The 25,194-nt window shown below is 36.8% G+C and overlaps 1 protein-coding gene across 1 annotated transcript in view; it reads right to left on the reverse strand.

Moving 5' to 3' along the window:
* The window catches only part of CCDC141 (coiled-coil domain containing 141), a 55,914-nt gene extending 33,844 nt beyond the window's left edge, over positions 1-22,070 (reverse strand). Inside the window, exons 1-9 of the mRNA XM_030241714.2 lie at positions 21,871-22,070; positions 20,341-20,463; positions 12,771-12,962; positions 11,565-11,673; positions 9,583-9,836; positions 7,425-7,544; positions 3,239-3,433; positions 2,485-2,657; positions 1,999-2,140 (exon numbers count right to left, since the gene is read on the reverse strand). Coding sequence (XP_030097574.2) covers positions 1,999-2,140; positions 2,485-2,657; positions 3,239-3,433; positions 7,425-7,544; positions 9,583-9,836; positions 11,565-11,673; positions 12,771-12,962; positions 20,341-20,463; positions 21,871-21,972 — 1,410 coding nt within the window. The 5' untranslated portion in view covers positions 21,973-22,070. The remainder of the gene's footprint in view (positions 1-1,998; positions 2,141-2,484; positions 2,658-3,238; positions 3,434-7,424; positions 7,545-9,582; positions 9,837-11,564; positions 11,674-12,770; positions 12,963-20,340; positions 20,464-21,870) is intronic.
* Positions 22,071-25,194: the final 3,124 nt, after the last annotated feature.

The raw sequence follows: 25,194 nt of genomic DNA on the forward strand, positions 1-25,194 counted from the left end.
AAGGTGAAACTTTAATATCAGGTGTACTCAGAGACAGATGGGAATTACGATATAAAATAAGGCAACTCTACTATTTCTTCAAGAGGCATGATTGAAACCCCTTCTTGTTTGCTCTCATTTTACTGACAGTGCTTTCCTTTACCCTAAATATCTGAGACTTGTGATTTCAATATGGCACAACTGCATTATAACCTTGCTATTACAGCCCTGGCAGAAATATTTTGATTCTATTCCAGGCTTTTTTCAGAAAATACATTTAAAGCTTCTCTGACAGGGCAAGAGACCTATTTTTGTGCAGATACATGCACAGAATTCCCTTCCACAGTCACTAAGATATTTTGTATGCACTATAATAACAAAACAGATTATGAAGAGGACAGGCAGATGACTCCAGACACAACACACAAGGTTATTATTAGACATGTGAATTTACATTTAACATTTTTCTTAAGAACTGGCTGCTCATTGAGGTTCCAACTTTATTATATGAGGCTGAGGGGCAATTGAATTTGGCACCAGGTTCCTCTGGATGCTTTCCTTTAGAGAGTTGGGATTTAAAGTGTATTGCTTGGTAGCAATATAGCAACAAGCACTCTTCACTGCAATGACACAATATTCTCTAATGCAAGGCTGGGAACAAAGTGATTAGAACAAACAGCACGTTGAAACCTTATGTTCAAATTAAGGTTAATATTTTGAGTAAAAGTTGCCTTCATAATTTAACTTTTAGGTTAAGATTCACAACATGATAGTGACATCATTTCTACACACATAAATGGTCTGGAAGAGGGCCAGTTTGTAGCAAATTAAATTCACATTTGATTGATAATGGTTCATTATAAACCTCATGCAAATACAAAATATCAGATTGCAGACTTAATTATTCAGTCATTATATTTGATTTATTTTTTTCATCTACGCTCTTGGTTTCCTTCATATGAACCTTGCTAAAAGACTATATTTTTTAAATTTGAATTTACACGTGGAAACTTATTTAGGAGCTATTTGTCTATTCCATCTCTGACAAGTCATTTAAAAGTCTGTCGTACTATTCAAAGAAGGCTGTCCTGTCCTTGATGCATCAATACCTTAATTAACAAAAGGAATTTTTATAGTGAATAGAATTTAGTCTCCTTCAGATTTACTGAAAATTTGCTGTGGTTCAGTCACCATGCTTATAAAACCTCAGTTTTTGCCATGCTTTTATTTTTATCTTCAGCCACATAAAACAGAAGACAGAAGCAGTATAAGAAATCTGCTTCTGGGTCACAGGACTGATTGCTCACTTTTTTCCAAAAGAAGAAATTGTAATAGTTCATTATCCAAGCAAATCTATGCTTGATTTAACATCCCTGGTAAAATGTTCTGGTAGAAACAGCTCATTTTTTTCAGAACAGCTTTTGGTTCCTTTGTGTTGATAAGAGCATTCAGCATTTTAACTACAACTGTGCTCTCTCTAAAACTCTAATTATTTGATTCAACTTCAATACTCACTATAGCTGAATTATGGAGATGCAATGCACCATTCATGAATGCACTAAGAAGAAGATGTGCTACAATGATGACCACCACCAAGATGATCAGAATGCTGGAGCATTTCTCCCCTGGTGACAGCCTGAGAGAGCTGCAGCTGTTCAGCCTGCAGAGCAGGAGACTTTGGGAAGACTTTGTAGGAGACCCCTGCCATAGCTCAAGGGGCCTATAAGAAAGCTCAGGGGTGACTTGGAGTGAGAGAATGAGGGATAATGGCTTCAAACTGAAACAAGGTAGGTCTAGGTTAGGTACATGGAAGAAATTCTTTGCTGTGAAGGGGGTGAGACACTGGCAGAGTGCTGCCCAGAGAAGCTGCCCTGTCCCTGGAAGCATCCAAGGCCAGGCTGGAGGGGCTTTGGGCCACATGGCCTAGAGGAAGGTGTCCCTGCCCATGGCAGATGGGTTGGAATGAGATGTTCATAAGGTCCCTTTCAACCCAAACCATGCTGTGAATCTGTGATGTACCTTGCTCAGATGATCTTCAAGGGAGGCAATCCATTGTTGTTCCTTCAAAGTAAATTCTTCATATTCTGGACAGTGGCTGTTTAACTGATCTACTCTTTTTTGAACGTATTCCATCATTTTCTGAATTCCTGCCACCCAAGAGCTAAAATAGAAAAGTAGAACTGTCATTTATTTATCTTTTTTTGCTCCACATAGAGAATGATTATGATTTGAAAAAACCCCAACACTCATTCTGTTAATTTGTATGATGAGTAACTTATGAATTTTATACTGTTACCCTTAAAAGAAAAACAATCAAGAAAAATAGATTGTAAAATAGTTACCTCATACAATTAACAGCTGAAGTTCTGATATTAACCCCTTCTCCCCACCCATCACATTATTTCTTACCTAAATTTATATCCATCATAAGAATTTTTGTAAAACTGGCATGTTCAAAATAAGTTTTTTCACTATTTTAGTTTCATCAGAAACTTAGGTAAATACCTGTGAGAATCTGCTTTGTTCACTAAAGTTTGTCCCTTCTGCATGGTAGTTGCTGTACAACCTTTAATTGCTTCCTGCAATTCCTTGTACTTCAGTGCCAATATAGGTAAATGTAAGCCTTCTGAAATAGAGATTTTATGGTAATTCTCAATGCTTTCAAGACCATCAAGTACCTGAAGAGAAAAAGAAAAACATGTTATCAATATTTGTGTTGTTGGAACTATCCTTGGAAATTATCTGGTTTTAAAACTTCTGTAATGATCTATATGATCTCAAAAAAATAAACATGAAAAGAATTACAAGAACATTTGGTCTTTGGACACCCTAAATTATAAAATTTTCTGAATAGTCTTCTAACTAAAAGATTTTTGGAAAAAAGGTTGGATTGTTAATAGTACTGATTATAATTAGCTCCTGTGGAGACCACTGCAAGAATAGGCATTGTTTCTGCTGTCCCCAGAAAACAATCTTAAAGCCCAATTCTTGGCAAAAAATATTTCCCAAATGCCTTATTTGGAAACCAAGCACTCAATATACTTAAGGAAATTAAAAAGAGAATACATTTTTGAATGGATTTGCCATTTCTGACAGAAGTTTGAGGCAAAAATTCATATGAAAAAGGTAATTGGATTTGTAATTTTCCACTTCAAATTTCTTAGCCTACTGTTTGCACAATCCCACATCCACCAGCCTTTGGGAGCACACTAATAGTTTCATTGTCAGGTTATCTTTACACACTTGGCTTCTTACCTACCTTGCCAGCAGCATGAAAAAAGTCATTGGCCTCTTGCAGAAGGGCTTTCCTTTCTTCCATGTGCAAGCACACTTCTTCTTGCAAGAGACAGATTTTCTGATTTGAAAGTTTTAGGTGTTCTTTTTCTGTATAGTCCTCTGAAAGCAAGATCCTAAATGCTTCACCTTCCAATTGTTCCACAGTGTAATTCCACTCCTAGTGGGAAAAAATCCACTTTAGTCAATTATATAGAGAAATAGTCAATTACATAGAAAAATAATATACTGCATGGTAATAATATAAGCATTGGAAAATGGGTATTGCTATAGGCATGAAGGATATCATTATTTAATGCAGTATTTCTACTAGGAGGGGCTTCCCAGCCAACCATGGTTTTAGTGATTAGAGTTTCCAGCAGTGGCATTCTACATTCTTTGACACAGTTTCTCAGCAGTGCTCAGGTGTCTGCTGTGAAAATGGTCAGGATGACAAAGACAAGAAACCTCCTGGTAAGGCCACGCTCTCATGGCAAACAGCCCTTCAACAACCCCGCCTATTTAATCAAGAAGAAATCAAAATATTGCCTAGGTAATAGCAGCTTGCAGTGAGAGAGTTTCTGCCAAGAGATGTCTGGTTATCACTTTAACCAAATGAGCCTCCTTTATAAAAGCTGTGCCATCATCCTTGGCATTCTCTGTTGCAGTTTCCCTGATTTCCTACACAAAATCTTAAGTCTACTCAAAAAATATCTCTGCCTTATCTGATCATGAACCTTTCTAGTGGCAGTGACAATTATAAGAATTATAATTATAAAAAAATGAATCAGCTTACAGTGAAATTATTCCATGTAAGAGTATTTCATTGTAACAAAATTGATAAATTTGTTTGGTATGAGATGCCCAACAGCAGCTTTTAGATGATCTAAAAGCAGATATTAAACTCTGCCTTGTTTATATTGAAGCAAGGTTCTTCTCTAAGTTTTCACACAAGCTCAAAATCCCAATTTATTATAGTAATTTATATTTTAAAACATTCCACAAACATTACAACCTTGCACATTCCCTGAGGGCATTAAATTTGGTTAGACTCATTTGCTATCCTGTTTAAACATTCCTCAAACTTGGTTAAATTTTCCACAAAACAGCCAGTGACAATATCATTTTCAGCTTTCAATTTACCAGGAAATGTTTCTACAGATAAAAAGCCTAGGCTTTCCATCAACAGGACATAAAAAATCAGTGGAAAAATCTTAGTTAGCTTCTTCTGCTCTTCAGACCTCAACATGCTAAATCCATAACCATCTGCCAGTCAGCACTAACATATTTCCTACTCAATTTCCTTGAAAGGAACACACAGCCTACTCTTACTCTGACTTTTCAATTTACCAGGAGATGCTTGTGAGTTGCTCTGACACATCAAAGACATGTTGAATGTGCCTCCTTAGCTCTTGTCACACTAGTAAGTCTTAAAAACTTGCTTTCACTATTCCATTTAGCAAGGAAAATTAGTCATTTCTAGGTTCTTTGATTAAACAGGTATTTTTCAAGAATTTTAAAACTGATGAATTAAAAATATTGTAGCTTTAATTAAAATTCTTGAAGATTTTCTGCCTTCTAAAATATTCAGCACAAGTCCGGGGGAAAAATGCAGAAATATCTAAAAATTTATCTTGTTATTAAACAATTATTGAGGGATAAATTGACTTTTCTTGTCCATACAATAAAACTCTTGGACTTTGAATCAACACCTGAGAAGCTGTATAAAAGTTTTTTCACTGCAATGTCCTAGGCTTAAGCTTAGAAAACTTTGAAGCCCATTTATTTGACTTCAGATCATGATCCATATATTAGATAAAGCAGCATTTAAAACATGTCATTTAAACAAAAAAGTATGCAATTTTTTCAGAATGTGTGATAAATTACCTTATCCTCTCATATGCAAAAATGTCCACAACTGACCTTTGTCTGAGCCCCAAATCTGCCTGTCATTGGTTCACTGAATACATCATCAGCACTTTGATAATTCAGTCCTTGTGAATATTCAAAAGGCTTTCACCTTCAGGAACCACATTGCAGTATAACTACCAATATAATCACATTATATTTTTTATTATTATCAAATTACAAAAGAAGCAGTGGGCACTAATAAAAACCACAGGGGGTTTGTGAGCTGCTGTGACCTTTACCATGTGATGTGTTTTTTGGGAAGTTCAGTGAATGGCTGTAACAGTGAGCTGATAAAATCAACAAGCAGAAAGAGCAAAAATAATTCTGTCACTCCCAGAAAATTGCTGAGATATGTTACAAATTATTTGGCCACAAAGTGGTGCTAGCAGTTCTTCTTGACCATGTCAGGCACCTCCAAGGTGCAGAGAAATGTGACAGCAAGCAGGTAAGGAGTGCCAGCACATCCTTGTTGGAACACCAGCTCCTAAATGTGCCCATTTAGAATCCATTTCCCCTGTTCAACTAAATGCAACAATACATGTAAATAAGCACATTGTGTAAATAAACACATTGTGTGAAACAGTTCAGACATTGGAAACTTCCACTTAAAAAAAATTCTGCTTGTTCTGCAAAATTAAACTTGCTCTGCCTATCTACTACACAAAATATTTTGCTCTGAGCTACAGCACCCATATGAAATGTTACTTGAAAAGATTTATTTCTGCTACTTTGGAACAGGTACCTCCTTTATTCTGTTTTCAACATCTGCAGTTCAAAAACCAATGCCTACAACTCACAGCTTTCTCAAAGCCCCATAACTCACAGCTTTCTCAATTACAATTTCAGCATGCAGTTTCAACCTGGCCACTTTTCTGCACATCATAAGCAAAACAAACATGCTCAGCAATACTCCCTTCAAGAATTTAATTTCCCTCTGCTAGAACATGCTGGTAGTAAGAAATTCAGAAGGCTTAAAGATAAGATGCTCGAAATCATAATTCACGTGGATGTGTAACAAAAATGTTTAATGCTAAACATTTTTAAATTACCTCATTAAAAAAGGCAATTAATTAAAAATTAGATGAATCATCTAGTACATAATGTACGTGAGAAGAATTTTTAGGTGAAATTGTAATAAGTGTTATTATTAGAAGTTATTTCCTAGATACTCAACCATGAAAAATATTATTACACAAAATGAAAATGCATATTGTTTTCCTGTCTGCACTTGCGCCCTAATTTCTAATTCAGCCAGCAAATTACAAGAATAGCCTGTGAAAATGAAATGTGGGGAAGATTGATTATTTGGTTAAAATTCAGCAGTGCTTTAGAACCCCTGTTACTGTGTCTCTCTCTGAAAACACTGCACTGTGTACTCATTTACTGGTTTGTCTGTTTTTCTTGTGTCAAAGGTCTGTTCAGAAGTATTTATCTTTACATGCTCATCTTCCCTTAAAAGAAAAAATGTATTTTTTTGGCATGCTGCTTGGAGAAGCACTAGAAACATTATTGTATTGTGTTTACATGACAGCCTTGGGACAGTTACCAGTCGATTACATCTTTTTTATTCCCCCAGTTATATCTTGGGGAATGGTCCTGACCCAGCAGCAGCACTTCCCTGATTTTGGCACAATTCAGTTACCTAAAAAAGGTTCTCAATGTGGGCAATTTATTTCATACTAAGATTCTTTCTTCTTACAGCAACATTTTCTTTAATCTCCTCTTGTTTTTATGAGTGGCAGTAACAGATTTATTCTCTGGAAAACTGAAAACTATGAAAGTAGCATTTTCAAGTACTTTTAATCACAAGAAATAAATGGACAAATACCTCTTTCAATCATGTACTCAATTCACTGACAATTAATTATGGTAGAAATGGCTGGGGTTTTGTCCTTTATAAACATTAAAATTTGTTAAAATTCTAATAAAATTCCTACTCTTTATTTTTCATCACAGGATTTTACATGTAAATTACCAGTGTGGAACTTGATCACTAAATTGAAAAACCAACTAGACAACATCAAGGGTTATTCTTCTTATAACTTATGGGTGGCTTTTAAAATTTTAAATGAAAAAAAATTCTGAGAAACATTGAGGCCTTGCATTAAAAGAAGAAAAATGACTAAAATAGAGATATAGAGATGTATATTTCATGTACATTAGAAAATGCCTACTCCTATACATGATTGTTCAATGCCCAACTTCATGTTTTGCTACTCATTTTTAAAGTTGCTTCACCAACCAATTATGGTATTTCTTACTTTCACTTTGACTTCCATTTCTTCAAGTTCCTGAAGTAACTCCTCATTTTCCAACAGTGATGAGCCTAAGTTTTGCTTCCGAAAGTAATCTCTGATGTTTTTCTTATACCAAGATGTTACCTAATTAAATAATAAAAAAAAACTCAGTGAGAAGGTTGAGAAGTTATTGTCCATTAAAAAAAAATATGTAGAAGGCAGTGTAATTTAAACAAACAGCTCACATCTTCATTCCTTTCTTTGATTCATTCCTCACTTTCATGCTTCCATTTAAACGCTTACATTTGTGTCAGAACAGATGCAGAGGGAAAGGACTGATACCAAAGCAAGCACACAGTGGAGGTACATGACAGAACAGACAAAAATGTCTTCATCAAGCATGACCAGATTGTAGATTAACACAGTAAGAGAAGAATCAGGTAATAGCCATGCACAGAAGAAATGCATGGCTTTTGATACCATAAAGATATTGTACATCCTCCCTTGACACAGAGTAACTTCAGCACCTGCACACAGTAAATATAAATACTACAAATCTGAGTGCTTCTGACCTAACAGAACCTCTCCATCCCTGGCTTGAAAAACCCAGTAAAGATATTGGGATGCTATTACACAGAATAACCTTATGTAGATTTACAAATTTATTGCATCTTACAAACCACTCCAGCAAGCATGTGCTGCATACAATTAAATCTCCTAAGTTTCCCAGAATTATTTGCATTTATATCTGCTTGATTCACTGTAGGTACCTCTCACTTTGTAAACAACACATGGCAAGGATTCCTGAGTGAAGCTCCACATTTTAAAATAGTATCCAGAATTAGTTATTGGTATCAGGAAGACTTCCTCCAATATTTCCAGTCTGGAAAATCACCACTATATTTAGATCATAGTCAGCATACCAAGAATTTCTGTACTCTAGGTACTATAGATTTTTACAGCCCACTAGAGATTTTTTTTGTTCTTGTTTTATCTCCTTATGTAAAATCATGCTATTTTTAAAAAATTTAAGCAATTATAAATAATGATAAAATCTTTTAAATACTTTGGAAGTATTTTCAGTTACACATTAAAAAATGTTCAGATTGTGAGTTCAATAGACTTAGGGAAGTAAGGAAATGATTTTAATTCTAAGCCTTCATTTCTTGAGTATATCCTCCAGATGTGTACTTACTGACTGAAACATTTTTCCTGGAAGCACATTTTCACAGAATATTTACTATGGATTCATCAAAAAACAAATAAATGGAGTGGACAATAAAAACTGTGCTAAAAGGGAAATAAACATTTATTTACAAATTAGGGTTTGGGGGGTTTCATCATGTATCTGTTTAGCAAAACAAACCAGTAACTCTGTAATGTTAGGCAGAGGAAGAAGTAATTTTTTAACCCTGTTAGAGCAAAGTGTTCACCCCTTTACCACTTGGCAATATTCCTTTCCATTACAGTGAGTTTAATCAATTGGCTTCCACTACAGATAATACCTCTGAGTGATTTCATTGTGCTAACTTAGCTCTGAAGGAATGGCTGAGAATTCTTAACTTGCTTTAGAAGCAAGAAACCCACAGAATTTCACTTGCAGTGATTTTGCTGAAGGTATGGGAAAGAAGAAAAGGTTAACACAGCTGTTTGAAAAAAATAGTGGTTTTCCTTGATGGGTTGAAATCTAAAATCGCTCCTGTTTTTCAAGAATCAGATTTTATCCTTTGTTTACAATTGTTATTGACTAGATTAATTACTTTCTTCTTCCAAATATAAGTAATTATGCATAAAATAGGCCAATCTGCCTTTGATTTTCATTAATGAAAGAGATAACAGAAAATATGCTGCTGACACTTCCATAAAGGAATCTGTTTAAAATAAATATGCTTTCACACCCTGGAAATTCTGAAAAAGAAATAGGTTACAGCCATGACTATCAGATCATCACATTCCAGTTAGAGATCAAAGGGAGATGTTGCATTTTCAGTGTTTCATAACCTGGATCCCCTTAACTCCCACTGACATCAGTCAAACATTCAAAAGTTAGGATTTCCTCTAACAGAAGTAGCCCAGAAATACAGGCCTCATAAATATATTTAAGCTCCTTTTCTGTTTGCACTGTCAAACAGTAGCTGGCTGGTTTTCTATGTGATTTCCCTTGATATTTTAGGTGTGTTACCTGGGTCTCCTGCTGGTGCCACAAACAAATTTGCAGAACCTGCTCCAGCCCCTGGCGCTGATGTCTGAGGAATTTGTCCAGCTGCCTCCTCCTGTCCTGCAGCACCTCAAGGAGATTGTCAATCTTCAAGCAGCTGCTGTGGGCTCCTTGAATCAGCTCTGGATTTGCATTTGGCCCCTCACATTTGAATTCCTCTATGAATTGAGTTAGGTCATGGCTTTTGTTCAGAAGAGCAAACGACTTCTCCAGAAGTTCTGTAAGAGCAGAATTTCATCAGGAGAAAACCCAGGCTGCTTTGTGATTCCAGCACCATATTTCAGATATTACTCAAGTATCTTTCACACTATCTATTTCCATACATGAGCACAATGTATTTCCATGCAGTGCATGAACATGATTGCTTACTTTAGAAGATATATATATATATTATTTAAGATATTTCAGTTTGGACAGCTCTTATGTAAACCTACAATGGTGTATACACAAACATATATGCACACACACATAGGATGGTATACTGAGAGCCATCAAAACAAAACACAGAAGTGTCACTGTTTTCTCAAAACTGAGTACCTTTAGTTGGTTTCCAAACCTGTGGGTAAGCTGAAGTGGAATTTTCTACCCTTTTTCCTGTGAGGGTCAGTACCCTCTGCAGTTTTTCACAAGTGATGCAACTAGTGAGGCAAAGCACCCTAAATCCCCTCTTTTCACAAAAAGCACTCAGGGAAAAAGCAGAATGGAAGGCCTCTAGATATTCAGTCCCCAAGGGCTTACAAGAGAGATTAGTTTCCATGAGCTCACTGCAACAAGCCTGTCCATTTTACTTCTTGCCTTCCAGGCAAGTGGTATTAATCAGAAATGTTTAATTTTGGTCCATCCAAAATTGAACACACATAGAAATGGGTAAGCAAATATATTTCATAAGTTTTCACTTTTTTTTTATTCTGTTCTGGAGTGCATTTGTGTTAATTTTTTTTTTTTTTTTTAATTTCTGAGTGATAAGCATTTGTGATAAACTACTTATCAGATACTGGTAGAGCCAATACTTGATCAGGGCTGTATTTTCAGCCACCTTTCTTTGGAGCAGGTAGAGAGTATCTTTCTTGCAGAAAGCATTGTTTTTTATCAAATAACACAATATAGCTTTCAAAATTTTTATTCTATTTTAGGGTAGAATAAGAAGTCAATAAATTGCAGCCACTTTCCTCCATCTGAGGGAAGGCTTATTGCCATCAAAGCAAAGACTTTGTCTGGCAAATAATTTCCTCTGATCCTTACAGTTATAGACTGTCTTTTCAGCAGTAAATTGCTGCCAGATACTTCAAGTTAAAATTGGTATGCAGGGAGCACTTGGCTCCCATGAAGACCTATTTGGAAGACCCAAAACCCATATTAGTGTTATACAAGTCTGATTCTCCATTCAGCCTCCCAGGAAGAATATCTGTTGTTCAAGGTAGATAAAACAGTTTTAGCTAGTGCTCCACTAGTGAAAAATAAAGTATGATAGATATTCTGCCAAGTTTAATTTAAAAATTTGATTAAAATTACAGAGTCTTAAGACTTATTAAAAATGCAGAACCATACAGAATTGCAAAGGTGTCTGAAGCAGCCACACAATGAGATTAGTTCAACAAAATTTTTTTTTCTCTTTTTGATTTGAATGTGGCACAATATACTAGAAGGTGCTTCACATGAAAGCTTGGATAAAGAAAAAGAACTCATGTGAAAGAAACCTTATGGGCAAAGGTATGTGCAGGAAAGTTGCTGAAGGTGAGATGTAAGGGCTGGCTTGAAACCAGGAGTTTCACATCTTTCAGCAAGTCTGCTAAAATCTATCTCACCATTATATTTTTCCAAACAGAACATTTGCATATTTGCTATAAGATTTTTTTTTTTTTTAATACGCACAGAAAGAATAAAAACACTCCCTTAAGAAGTCAGCACACAACCACATGCTGCCAGGAGTGGAATCCTGTTTGTACCTTTTGTGTGATGCTCTTGTTGCAGAAGAAGTTCTCTCAGAGAGTCAATATTGTCAAACTCTTGAGCATTCTTCAGGAAATCTTCAACTTGGTCAATTTTAACTGCAAACTGCATTAAGGAAACAAAGGACAGGGAGAAGCACACAGTAATTTTGTTTTGCATAACTACATTGTAATCTCTGTGTTGTTGGGAAAGTTCAAGAGAATTTGTAAATTCTTGGAGAAAGGCATTTTTAGTGACTGCCAGATACAGATGCTTTCTGGCCTCTATGCACCTTCTGAATTGTTTTTTTTCTTTCAGGTACTGATTGATTGAAGGATTTTAGTTGACACAATCTGTAATTACAGTTTGCCACTTTGTTAATAATTTTTCCTACAAAGCCTTATGTCAAATCTAATTTCTTTGTATAATACACAATATCAGGACACAATAATTAGTAGATTGCTGATCTTGGACTTCTTAGGGCAGTTAGTAATTGCTTCTGCAACTTATAGATAGCACTGGCATACTACAGAAACAAAATTATCAGGGAAAATTATCAAACTCTTCAAGTTCCAGGATGTGGGGCACTGATCATGAGGCCACACAGAGTGGACAAAACCCTGCAGGGTATGGAATCCCTCTCTCTTGGCTCCCTGTGTGTGTCAGTGAATTAGGATAAGAGAAATGGGCAAACAGGGATCACACAGTTTTTCTTTCTGCACACCAAAAGTGTCAGGTAAAGCACTGCCAAGTTAGACTAAAGTTTGCTTTATGGAATTACAATACCTTATGGATATTTTGGTGTAAAACTTTCAGTGACCAGTCATCAGTGTTCATTAGTGAAGGCACCTGAGAATAAGTTCTTTCAATGCCAAATAATTTTAATCATAAGGAATGAAAGCTACTCTGCAGAATGTCCACAGCCACTGAAATACATATTTTAGGGTTTGCTCCAGTTCCACTTTTTACTGGCATTTTCTGTCAAGTACAAATTTGGGAGACATTGTGACTAAAATATTTCTTAAAGTCTACATGGGGTTTTGCTCAGCTTCATCCTGTACTGTCTGAAAGGTGGGAAAGGAAGGACACCAAGAATTTAATTTTCTTGTTTGCCTCAACCTTTAGGAAGACAATGAACAATATAAAACACATTAAAATTACAGTGCTCAGAGTAGTTGTGAGATGAGGGCAGCTTCAAACAATTAATTGATTTGAATACAAACCTCCAGAGCGTTTTCAAAGAACACTGAAGTCAGTTCCAGAAGCGCCTGTCGCTTCTCTAACATAATGATGAGGGCATCCCACGCATCCCCAAGGGTCTCTGCCATGGCATCATAAACCTGACTCTTCTCTTTGTTCTCCTCTGCAACCTTGTCTGCTTCCTGCAGCAGGTCCCACACCTTGTCTTCCAAAGCCTGAAAAGGAAATGTACCAAAACAGAGCAAACATAAGGAATCTGTGCACAAAATCCAAAAGGCTGTGCTGATACCAGTGTCAGGATATCTTCACAGTGGGTCTGTGCAGGAGCCACAACCTCCTGCTCCTGCTTTATTTCCAGTTCCTAGTGATAGGAGTGCAGCTATTTCTGCATGTTTCATAGCAAGCTTCTGAACTTCATCTGCACTTAAGAGGCAATAGTTTTCTAAAATTCACATGTGAACAAGATATAAAAGAATTTGTCATGTTATCTCTAATATTTACACTCCAATGTTTTTACATCTCCATAAACACAGCTCTGTCCTCCTGGAAGTGGTAGCAGTGCAGCTATTTTGATTCCTCTTTCATATGTCATCATATTACATCACTGGACATTATAAGTTTAAGAAATTTGTGAGGCAATTTGCTCATAAGTTTCTGATGACTACAGTGCAATCCAGATGAGAGTGGTTTGAACATAAACACATATTCTCCAAAAAACCCACACCCAAGTTATGTAATGTTTCAAGTTCAGCTTGCTGCATTGCTCAAACAATAAAGCTCTATTGTAAAAACAATTCTTCTGTGTTTCATTCCTTTTATTAATCTCACCACAAGAAAGATAACTGCTGGCCCATTTCCAGCTTATGTTACAAATCTTTAGTGTGTCAGAAAAATTGATTAACATTTGTTCTCTGTTCTTCCCAACCCCCATCTTGGGCTTTATCATGAGCATGAATTAATGAAGTGTCACCTTTTTTTTTTGTTGTTATTAGAGGTGCTACCACATGAATATGTAATGTGAAAAGAAACTTTTATTAGGCAATTCAAATGGACATTCATATACTACTGGATAAAAAGTTGATAACCAACTCTAAGAGAAGCCTTTATGATGTTTCCTTCTTGATGAGGCATAAAATTGTTCCATGCATAACAACTCAGTAAAAGCAGTGGCATTCATTAATCATCCAAGATGAGATATTATTAACATTCTAGACAGGCTCTGTGACAAGTATAACAGGAATTAAATGAGTATATGAGCTATTGATAGTCTCCTTACTAACTCAACATCTCAATATCAGTTAATGAGAAGCATTATAGTCATGACAGTGCTGATATTTTAAAAAAGGGGTAAAATGTTCCCAGAACATTACACCCAAACTGCTTGTCACTGCAAGGTTAATTTTACCAAAATACCAGACCACTTTCACAGCTGTTCTGAATACACTGTAGAAAACCAGATGACATCTGAGGTAGTTCCATGTGGAATTTCTTGGCAAAGACTAGTTTTCAGAGAGCTGACTATTTTATATTTTGAAATAAAACTAGGTATGCTTTTATCCTAATATTACATCAGCTTCAACATATTTAAAAGCCATTTCAAATGCTAAATCTTTCCTAACTATGCAAGATGAATGCTACACAAATGGTGTAAGACCCAGAAGCAGATTTTCTTCTTTTAGAAGCCTTTTTTCCAAACAGGTTGTTAATTACCATTTAACCCTGACAAGTAGGCTCTGTTTTCTAGTAATTGATTAGCTGTGAGGAATAGCTAATCCCTAAGACACAGAGAAAACTGGAATATTCTTCAAAGGTTATCAGTCATGCTTCCTGCACTTTTTAAAATTCAGTTACTATGAGATGAATTCAAATCCAGCCAAAGAAAATTAGAAGATTAAAGCAAATCAAACTGCTGCATTTAATGAAATGCAAAACTAGCATGCAGAAAGTTACCAAAAAAAAATTATGAAACTGTTAATGGGTAATAGCATTTTAGTGTTTTGAATGGATTAATGGAAGTTTTCAAATATAGACTTAATTTTTTCTTTAGCATGGATTGAATATGGTTCACTCATTTAAAATGGGTGTGTATTTTATTGCCTTCAAATAATAGCTCCTGTAATGCTACAAAAAACCTAATAAAGTATCACAAGAGTTGTCGTGTTTTCTGTCTAAGCAACAGAAAAAGTTACGTTTTGAGAAGACAAACTAATAATGAAAAAAGAGAAAAACATTTTACAGGAAACATTTCACAGAAAGGGTTCAAATACCTAAGATGGCCAGAGTGGTATGAAGGTTTTATTGCCTTGAGTTTAAAATTAAGCTTTCCACAACTGGAAAGTGGTCAAAGCCACTAGTTACTGTGAACTTTCCAAAAAATTATCCTCAACTATGTCAGTTTCTATAGACTACATTTGTGAATAGTTTATTTTCAAATTAAGTAGACTGATATTACTGGTTTTCTACTTTTTATCTTTGAAATCAAACCCAGATCAACACAGAGCCAAGGAATAATTTGGACAGGACTCTTCAGGTCATCAGTCTAATCCCTTACTCTGGTTACCCAAGGACTTACCCATGAAGTCTTAAATATCCCTAACGATGGAAATTCCAGAACTTCTCTGCACAACCTGTTCTAGAATGAATTAATTCTCATGGTTTTCATTTTTATTCCCTAATATCCAATTGGTATTTCCTTTATTCCAACTTGTGTCTCTTGATCTAGAAGCAGACTTAGTAAGAGGAAAAATGCGTATTTCCACCCAAAAATAAAAAAAAAGATGGCTCTTGGAAAACAGAATATTTCACAGAAACCTGAATTGTAGTGAGGTTTTTTATCAATTGAGTGAACTTAGCAGAGCTTTCCAGTAAAGGCTTCAAATTATGTCAAACACTTCTGGAATCTGATGTTTGATTCCCTGTGAGCCCGAAGAACCGGAAGAGCAGAGTTCTCTTTGGACTCAGAGGAGCTGGAATGAGGCTGGACAAGGCAAGGAATGCCCAGCATGTGGGCAAAAAGGAGCTCCTGCAAACATGCAGCTTCTGCTGCTGTCAGTGAAACCCTGCCAAAAAAGCATTGCCCTGAAAACCAGCGGCCAATCTCACTTCCCATTAAATACCTGTGATATTTCTGATCCCACCACACCAAAAGAAGAGCTCTGGTGGCTTAAAGGCAGCGATGCTGTGGCTCAGATGGACTGAGGGACACGGGGTGGGTGCAACCCCAGGCCTGCAGCAGGAATGCTCCCTGCCTGGGGATGCAGCTGCTGTGCAGCCACACCTCTCCCCCCACTCCTCCTCAGGGTACATGTGCCCCTGATCCTGCAGCAAAGACAGAAAATCTTTTCTCTAAGTTGTGCTGGACAGCATAACTCGTGCATTCATTTGTTCCCAGTCCATTAATAGGGAATTTTTCCTTCTGTTAAAAGGGCAAGGAATGAGAGGGGGGAATGATCTTTGGCCTCTCCTGAGTTTTAGTGCACTGACTACAGAGCTTGGAATTTTCAGAGGTGTAAGCTACCCTCCCATTCTCTTAGCACTGAGATGTTGCTAAAATTAACCTTTAGTTAGTGCTAAAAGGCAGTGCTGAGATTGTACAACACAGTTGTTAACTTGGAGCCCAGAAAACAATCATAAACCTATCTCAAGTCAAATGCTATTTTGGTGGCAATTTTGTTCATACAAATATTGAAATTGATGAGTGAGATGAACTACCAATGAAAAAAGTATATTTATTGCATTTTACCTTTTCCCTTTTTATTTTTAATAACTTGCAAAAGTCAGCTCTGGTTTGATAAAAATGCAGCTGAACTTTGCTGCTAATTGTACCACTGGGCACCTCAACAACTCATTGCCAATAATTCAGAAAATATTAACAAATAATTTCTTCCATAACAAAACTACTGAAAAATAAGCATTTTGAAAATATTTTTTGCTTGAAATAACTGAATGGCTTATTTAAAAGATATTGGATGCAAAAAAATGAGTGTATTATATTAGTGCTTTTTGAAGAATTTAATTTTCTATTTTTTTTCCCTTGGCTGTTAGCATATTAATTAATATTTTCAATTTATGCTCTGTGAATTAAAGTAAATAAAATAATTAGGAACAACCCTCAGGTTCATGAGCCAAATTAATAACAATGATGGTTTTAAATTTAAGTTTATGGGCTAGATTCTCTTCAGTTTTGTGGCTGTTCTGCCACAGCCTCTCTAATGACAAAAACCAGAACTTTGGAAGGAAACCAAGAATGCCTTATTGGGAATTTTAGCATTCTTATGGACACACACACACTTTTTTTTTCTTCTTATTTTTTTCCCCCAGAAGATCCAGTGAGTTTTAATACTGAGAGAACCAAGCACCAAGGAATCATGTTATCTGCAAGTAGAGCTTCCCTTGGAAACAGCAGGAGAATGGCAGAGAAATGCCTGTGCAAGGTGCAATCTTTATCATTTTGCCTCCTAGAAATTTTGCCTCGGGTTTTATAGGTCTGATCCTTCTCATTTTTCTTTTTAAATTGTGAAGAATGAGACATCCAAATGTACATATAGATATTTCCAGAACAGATAAACCTGCTGAAAGTTACCTAAAGAAGGATGAGTCAGATATTGGGAAAGAGACTTCCATGAAACCACAGAAGTTGATGGTTTCAACAAAACTGGTGCTGCTGATCTGGTCTGATTTAGCAAAACAGAAACAGAATAGAACAGCTTAGAATCAGAACCTCTTGGGTGAGACTGCTGAGGGGAATTTAAACTGGATGTAAACATTGTATACATGTTCTCTGTTTAGTCTCAGTTTTAATCTTTCCTCTTCAACATTTATTCTTTCAACTCTATTAATAATAACACATCTGTTTCCTAATCCATAAACACTGGAAGTGGAGCCCTTTTCAAAACTTGTGTTCTGGGGTTTTTTTTTAAATAGTGGGGTGTTCCCAGTTCCTAAATTTAATGGAACAAATGTAAATTGGTTATGAATGAGCTAGAGTAGATTCTATCAAAGCAAAGCATTTTTCATATATTTTTCCCTACGGCCCTGTAGACCACACACCAATTTTTACCACTATAATTCTGAACATTAAAAGAAATTCAGAATTGTTCTAAAAATTAGTGCTTTCTCTTTCAACAAATCCATTCCAATTGCTGTTTAAAGTACCTTCTGCTTTCCTAAATGTCAAACTGTTTGTTTGGGCTGTTTTAACCCTGTTAACATTGCTAAGCCAAAACCAATTCCCTGAAACACTGAGCTGCATTGCATTCCTTTTCCTCTAGCATCAGAAGAACTGTATGTAAACTGATCACTGTGCCAGATTTTGTCCTTCCTTACACCTGTGAATCTTCAACATATTCAGAAGAATATTTTGGTTATAACTTGCAATAAATATACTAGAATGAAGATAATTCAGTTAAAAAGCAAAGGGGTGATTAAAACCTAGAATGAGTTTACAGAAGAACATGGGATAATGCCAGAATGGACAACTATTCCATAAATTATCTTCTAAAAGTCCATAGGTTCATCTCTACTGATTCCAAAGATGTACTTAGTATGAATCGTCTAACTCTGGCCTTAAGCACGACTAGTTTCATGATGAAATCATTAATTATTCAAGATTTTTTGCCTGACCTGCACAAAAATTTAATTTTGAAGTGGGTTAGTCTAATCAGTAAAGTTAAGCATATAGTTATCAAGTGTATAACTAGGTATCTGTCATGATTTATTTTCCTTTTTATTTTTTACAACAATAAAAAAGACATGGGGAAACAATTCAAGCTGCCTCTTACCCATCTTCACATGGCTACTTCATAATTCATTATCAAACGCTAAGCGAAAAGAATTACCATGAACAATATTTCAAAAACTACAGAATCAATAAAAAAAAAGTTTGGTTTTGGCAAAAAAAAAGTTTGTAAAAACTTTTTGCCAGTGGGTTTAGTGACTTTAGACTATGTAATTACTGACAAGTGTTAACCACTTACAGTAAGTCACAAATGGTCATGGCTGAAAAATGCACAGCCAGAAGGAATGATAACAACATTGCAGTCCTTTATTATCACAGCTCATATTATTGAGGGAAAAGTAGCCATTTTGAGCTTAATTCTTTTAGAGAATATTCATTAATCAATGCTGGATTTTGCAAGGACCACAGGCATAAACCATGAAATAATGAGTATTTGTTCCCAAAGCATTCTTGAACAGTTTATGCCTAATAAATTTTCCGATCTGATTTGACTTGATAGTAAAATGTTATTTGAAACTTTGTTTTTCTTACAAAAATGGGAGTTTCTTTCAAAGATGGGAATTACTCTGTTTTGTTTTTCCACTCTTTAATTTTTTTTTGAAAATTCGAAGAAAAAAATCAGCTTTTTCTTGTCATCAGGGTGTAAGAACTCAGCTAATTCTGAATTGTTCAAAGAGACACAGCAGCTTGTTCCAAGAACACCCAAATGTTGCATTAGTGACAATAAAGATGAGGCACTTTGCAGAAGAAAGGAAAGCAAAACCACCTCTCTCTAGGAATTGGGTATTTTGGTTGGTTTTGGGTGTTTGGTGGGTTTTCCATGGTTCTATTCTTCATACTCTTCAAAACCCACACAATGCAGAGCATTAGCCACATTCTCTACATGCTGTACTGAATTCCCTCTCATTCAGTGGATATTTTTAATGACAGGGGAAGCACATAGTCCTAGATATTAAATCAAATACTTGATCCTATCCAAATCATGTTTGTTCTTTCAGATCTCAAGTTTATGCAAACCCCCCAAAAATTGGATAGATAAATTACTGTTCAGAGCTCCAAAGATGTTAGAGGAATGAATTTGTCTACATGTGTAAAGTCAACCTACCCTACCAAAATATTAAAACATTTCTTTTTAGGTGACTTCAGACTTCTCTCAGTGTCAAACACCCACACTTAAAATTACTCAGTTCTTTCATGCCAGCCTGTCACTCAGTGTCCCAATGCCACAGTTCCTATACACTGCTCTTTGGAATGCCAAAATCTGATTTTAGGACTGTTACTTGACTATTCCTAGATCAAGACAAGCTGTTTTAATCCTACAGTATCATTCCCAGTGCAATTTACATCAGCTAAGGTTCAATTTAAATGTTTGTGGAATATCTGCTTCAGACCTACAAGGGGCTTGCTTGTGCTCACAGCTGTTATAAAATAATCAAACTTTTCACAACCTTGGGGAATTTAAAAAATTATTTGACATTCCTTTATATTTAGCAGTTACTGAGGGCTATAGGATTGTTTCACTTGACACTGATATATAAAGTAGAAAAAACTGTGCCTTCCCTGCTGCTGTCAGAAGCATATTTTTCCTGGGAAGAAGCCTGATTTCCAGAGAATTATGGAATATAGAATATCCTGAATTAGAGAATTATAGAGAATTATAGACTATCCTGGATTAGAAGGAACCCACAAGGACCATTAAAGATCTGCTACACTGACAAGGGCTGAAGATATTTTCCCTTTTGTGGAGTTTAACCTAACCACCATAATGCAATAGGAGGCACAGGCAGCTCCATGGGCTGTTGTACCTGAACTGTAATGGCTTGAGGAATTTTTTTTGTGGTCTTATCACATCTTACCTTCAGCTTGGACAGGAGGAATTCATGATCTTGAAGCAGTTTTTTAGTCTCATCTTGGTTGCTGCCAATTTCTAATATATTTGGTGTTGATTCAGCTAGCTGAAGCTTCACCCATTTTCCACACTGCAATAAGCAAAGAGTTACAGCCTTCAGAACGCACAAGGTTTCCTTCATTTATTTACTCACACATGGATTCCCAGCTCACACATGCTTTCCATAGGAGCACTGGGACCATACACACAAGGAAGTCACAGGGAATACAGTACAAACTCCATTTGGAACAGGTAACAAAATCCCAGACTAGTGTTATCCAGAAGGTGCTCCAATATTCATTTTGCCCAGGAAGAGTAAAATTATCACAATGAGACAATTTTTTTTCTCTGACTCATCTCCCCTTTCAGCTTATGGCACAGATAGTTAGCTGAGTTTGGTGGGTGAGTGGGGCAGGCAGAAGTAAAAAATATCTTACAGGAGATGTAAAAACCACAGCCTCAGATCTTACTGCTCCTGCATAGGTCCCATGCACCTCTGTAGTGAATCTGTGGAACAAGACATTGCAGGAGTAGCAGCAGGGACACCCAACAGCCTTCGGGACAGGCACCAAAGGATGCCGATAAGGACCGAAGCTGTGATGTCACTGTGATGCCACTGTCATGGTCCCACTGCACAGAGAGGGAAAATAAATGGCTTCATCATCAACTTGAGTCTCCTTGCAATGAAATCACTCCCCTGCAACAGCAGACCACCTCACAGGAGGGGTGAAAACTGACCTCAAAAAAAAAAAAACCCTTCCCACAACTGAGGTAATCACCTGAATTAGATGCCAACTCAACTCATTATCACCTTGTTTGCATCACAAATGGACTCTAATGGCTGAGGCTAGCACGTTTTCCCGGCTGCCTGGAGAATGAAAAATCAAACTGCCAATAAATTCCAGCTGGGACTCATTACTACATCCAGATTTACTCCCAATGCCGGGGTGGAGGTGTGGATTCCAGCTCACAAAGGAGACCTTTCGGTGCTTGTAGGCATGCACACAAGGGCTTACAGAAACACGTGCGGCTGTGGATTCACAGCTTTCAAAAATAACTACTCACTAAGTTTAGACTATTTTTTCCCCAGGAAATACCTAATCTCTGGAGTTTATAGAGCCACTTATTGTGTAAAATTATTGCTGAATACAGTTAAAGTAACTCAAGGAGGCTTAACTGCAATCATCATGCTTTAAACACATTATTATGCTCTTTTAATTTAACTGTTTTTAAACAGAGTAAGAGGAATTCCTTCCAAGACCCTACATATTTTGACAAAACTATTTATCCTATTGGGAAAAAAAAACCCACCAGTAGCCCAAAAGCCACCAAGGAAGAAAAGAAACAAGTGTTGACTTCCAAGTCTATTAGTTATTGACTAACTGCTGTATCATTTTATGCCACCTACTCCTTTGCCCAGAATATTTAAAAGTGTTAATCACGTTAACATTTGAAAGCAGAAAGACAGGAGCAGACACACCAGCAGCTGCTGCCTTACCTTGAGCACAGCTATAACAATGCTGGCATCCCCAGCCTGCACAGCCACGGAGCTGACTGTTGTTGTGGAAGGCTCCTGCTCCGAGCTGGCTTCATGGGACATGGTGCTTCACAGCGGGGCTGCAGGCATCGAAGCAGCTTGAGCCCTTCTCTCAGGGTCCTCTGCTCATTTCAGAGAGCTCCAGAGTCCCTGGGATTCATTCAGTGGAAGGGCTCAGCTAACACTGATTAGTCTGCCAAAAGGAAAGAACAGGAGGTTAAAAATAGACACCTCCATTGAGTTTATCATTCTTGAGAGAGATCTGACACACCCCTAGTTTGGTAGCATTAAGCTGCCTGCTCTTTTTTGTCACCATCTGGAGTGTGTAGGGCTTCCTCCGTGGGCATCACCTGACATCAGTTAACCAAATTTAAAAAGAGTTCTCACATTATAACGCCTAGGAAAAAAAAATGCCATTGATTCTATACTGACAAAAACCAGTGTTGTGAGGTGTCAAACATGCAACCATCAAATCTGCATCTTCACATGATACCAGTGAAATACTTCCTCACTTAGCACCTACTGAATGTATGTGTTCAACATGATCCTTCTGCTGAATCAAAGTCTTTAAACAGGATGAGCATGTTTATATATGTATCAAATCCTAAATCAAAACAAGGGATTTTCAATCCAAAAATACTTAAAGGTATAGTGAGCATAACAATCAGAGAAGGAAACCAAGCACTTTGTATTCTTAAGGAATATTTTTTTCCCAAGATTAGGATAATTTACCTGCTTTTCAATTTAATCCTTAATTGTTTCTAGAGTCTTCATTTTGTTCTAAATGAGCATAAGGAAGGCCTCTCTAACAGCTGCTTAAACACTGCTTAAGTTTTTTATTCAGTGTGGGGAATTGTTAGAGACGTTTAGATTACAATATTGGTTTGACATATTAATTTTACTGCCATTAGTCCAGAGCATGCCACAATAGCCCACACTGTGGGACAGCAGCTGCTGGTTTTCCTTCCACAGAACAGCTGAGAAAGTGACACTGGTGTTTAGGCTTGCAGGTCACTCTGGAAAAACAATTCCACCCAAGAAACTACATGCATAAGTCTTCCCTAAGCACCTGCTTCTTTGGTTTGTTTAAAAATACGTAACATTTAAATGCATTTTTATGTAAACTGGATTTCTAATTACATACAAGGACAAGCACACCTGCAATGGAATCAAGATCTGGAAGCAAATTCTAAAATAGTTTGGATTAGAAGAAGCTTAAGGTAGTTACAGGGAATTTCAATTTATGTGTGAAGGTAGGATTTTACTTTTTGTTTGTTCATTTCTCCCCCCCTCCAATTATTAGCAGACTATATTCTTAATCTGAGCACCACCTTCAAAGCATGAGTTTCCAAGAGGATATGAAGAAGCCCTTTATTGTGGTTGGTGTTAAACAGAATGAGCTTGGCAAAGCAAAATCCATCCCTTGTGCCCAAACACAACCATGAACCCTCAGGCTGCCAACCAAGGAACAAATATCATACACTTTTCTGAAACTCTTCCTAACACTGTAGGAGACCCAGGGACCCTGCCACAGCAGTCAGTATTCCTTGGGTATTGCCACAGTGGACAGATCTCCTTGGGACTGGCATGTATTCCTGTAAAAAGTATGGCAGAACAAAAATTGGATAATGAATCCCAACACAAAACCTGGGAGACAGAAGTCCTGAAGAGAACTTCAGGATTGAAAGATAAGAGAACCCTATTTTGGTTTGAATTGAAGATAGATCCATTCTACAAAACCTGCTAAATACTCCAGCTTTCTAAAGAACATTCCAGAAGACAAGCAGCTTTGGATTTTTTACCCTGCAGGCAGGACTGCACTTGGAGGACAAACAGCACTTGGCTGCTGGGAAAACTAATTAGGAAAACACAGGCAAGCCTCTTTTTACACTTACAAAAGGAGTTACAAACCAATTTTGGTATTAAGTCCTTGAGTTTTTGTTCTCTCAGAGGAGCACTCTCAGTGTATTTTTTCATGGCACAAGTTGGGCCAATCCATCATTTCCCTGGGGTAGCCAGACATAAGAGCTGTTTTTCACTCAAGTTAAATGAGGTATCATTTTCCATAGTGCTGACAGCTGGAAATAAGGGAAAAATGCCACACTCAAGAAGTTAACTATAAGCAAATTTGGCAACAACTGAGACAAGGGATTCAGAATGTCTGATAACAAATGCATGGATATTGTGTTTATTCATCTTATGCTGAGCACAGAAGACAGAGGCAGGGAAACGTCAGAGTAGTGGCAGAGAAAAGTTATCAAGGAATCAAAACATATCTTAGAACATAACCCTGGGAGGGAAAAAAAAAGAGGATTTTGCCATTGCATGATGAGCAGTTTCAGCTGTGTCCAAGGGAGCAAAATTTAGCAAGCATGCTTTTCTCTGTCTTGTTCACTTGTCTGTCTGTTCCTCTGTCTGGAACAAACAAAAATCCTGGTAGCAGCCAGAAAAAGGTGGGCTATTTGTGTCAGGAGAGAGAGGTATTTTCCTTTTGCTACTGCTGTGTGAAAGAAGAGAGTAAGGATGACAAGAGGAAAGGAACATCCACCAGCTGTCCACAGGAAACAGCAAAACTGAACAAAGGAACAAAGGAAGCAATCTCAGGAAAACAAAAAGAAGCTCAAGTCTCTCTAGTGTAAATAATGTCATGGATTATCTGAAACAACTGTAGGTAAAAAGGATTGGAGAGGTAAATATGATAAAATGCACTTCATTTTTAACAGTTTCAAGAACACACTACAGTCCTGTAGAGTTGCCTGGAGTATTGTTTCAGTTGCAGAAACAATAGTTCCATATTAATTTTATTTTAAAACATCAAAGTATAGTGAAGTATTATGTTCTTGTTCTTGTAATAGAATTATATTCTATTCTCATTCTTCCTATGCATCACCCCAACAAAAACCTTTCTACCCTTTTTCCTCCATCACCCATCCCAAATACACTTCATATCACACCAAGAAATCAGCAAGAAAAGAAAAAGCTAGCCAAAACCTTCACACAAAGCAGAGAAACTGCCAATAGGAAAGCTGTCCCTGTCCCACTGAACATCTCTGTGAAAGAAAAGAAAGCAACACTGCTCACTGTAAAACCAGCAGTGTATCAGAGATTTAGAAATCAGCCAACAGCTCAGCACTGCTAATTCAGTGCAATGGTAAGAGCAAAAATCACTGTTTGTTTGCTTCTAAGGACAGCAAAATTTTAAAAATCCAATCAGTAAACAGACATGGGGAGCAATGACAACTGAAACATTTCAGTCCACTGGTCATCAATTTATCAAGTTCTGCG

This window comes from Serinus canaria, chromosome 7 (assembly GCF_022539315.1).
Source record: "Serinus canaria isolate serCan28SL12 chromosome 7, serCan2020, whole genome shotgun sequence".
NCBI classification, from domain to species: Eukaryota; Metazoa; Chordata; class Aves; order Passeriformes; family Fringillidae; genus Serinus; species Serinus canaria.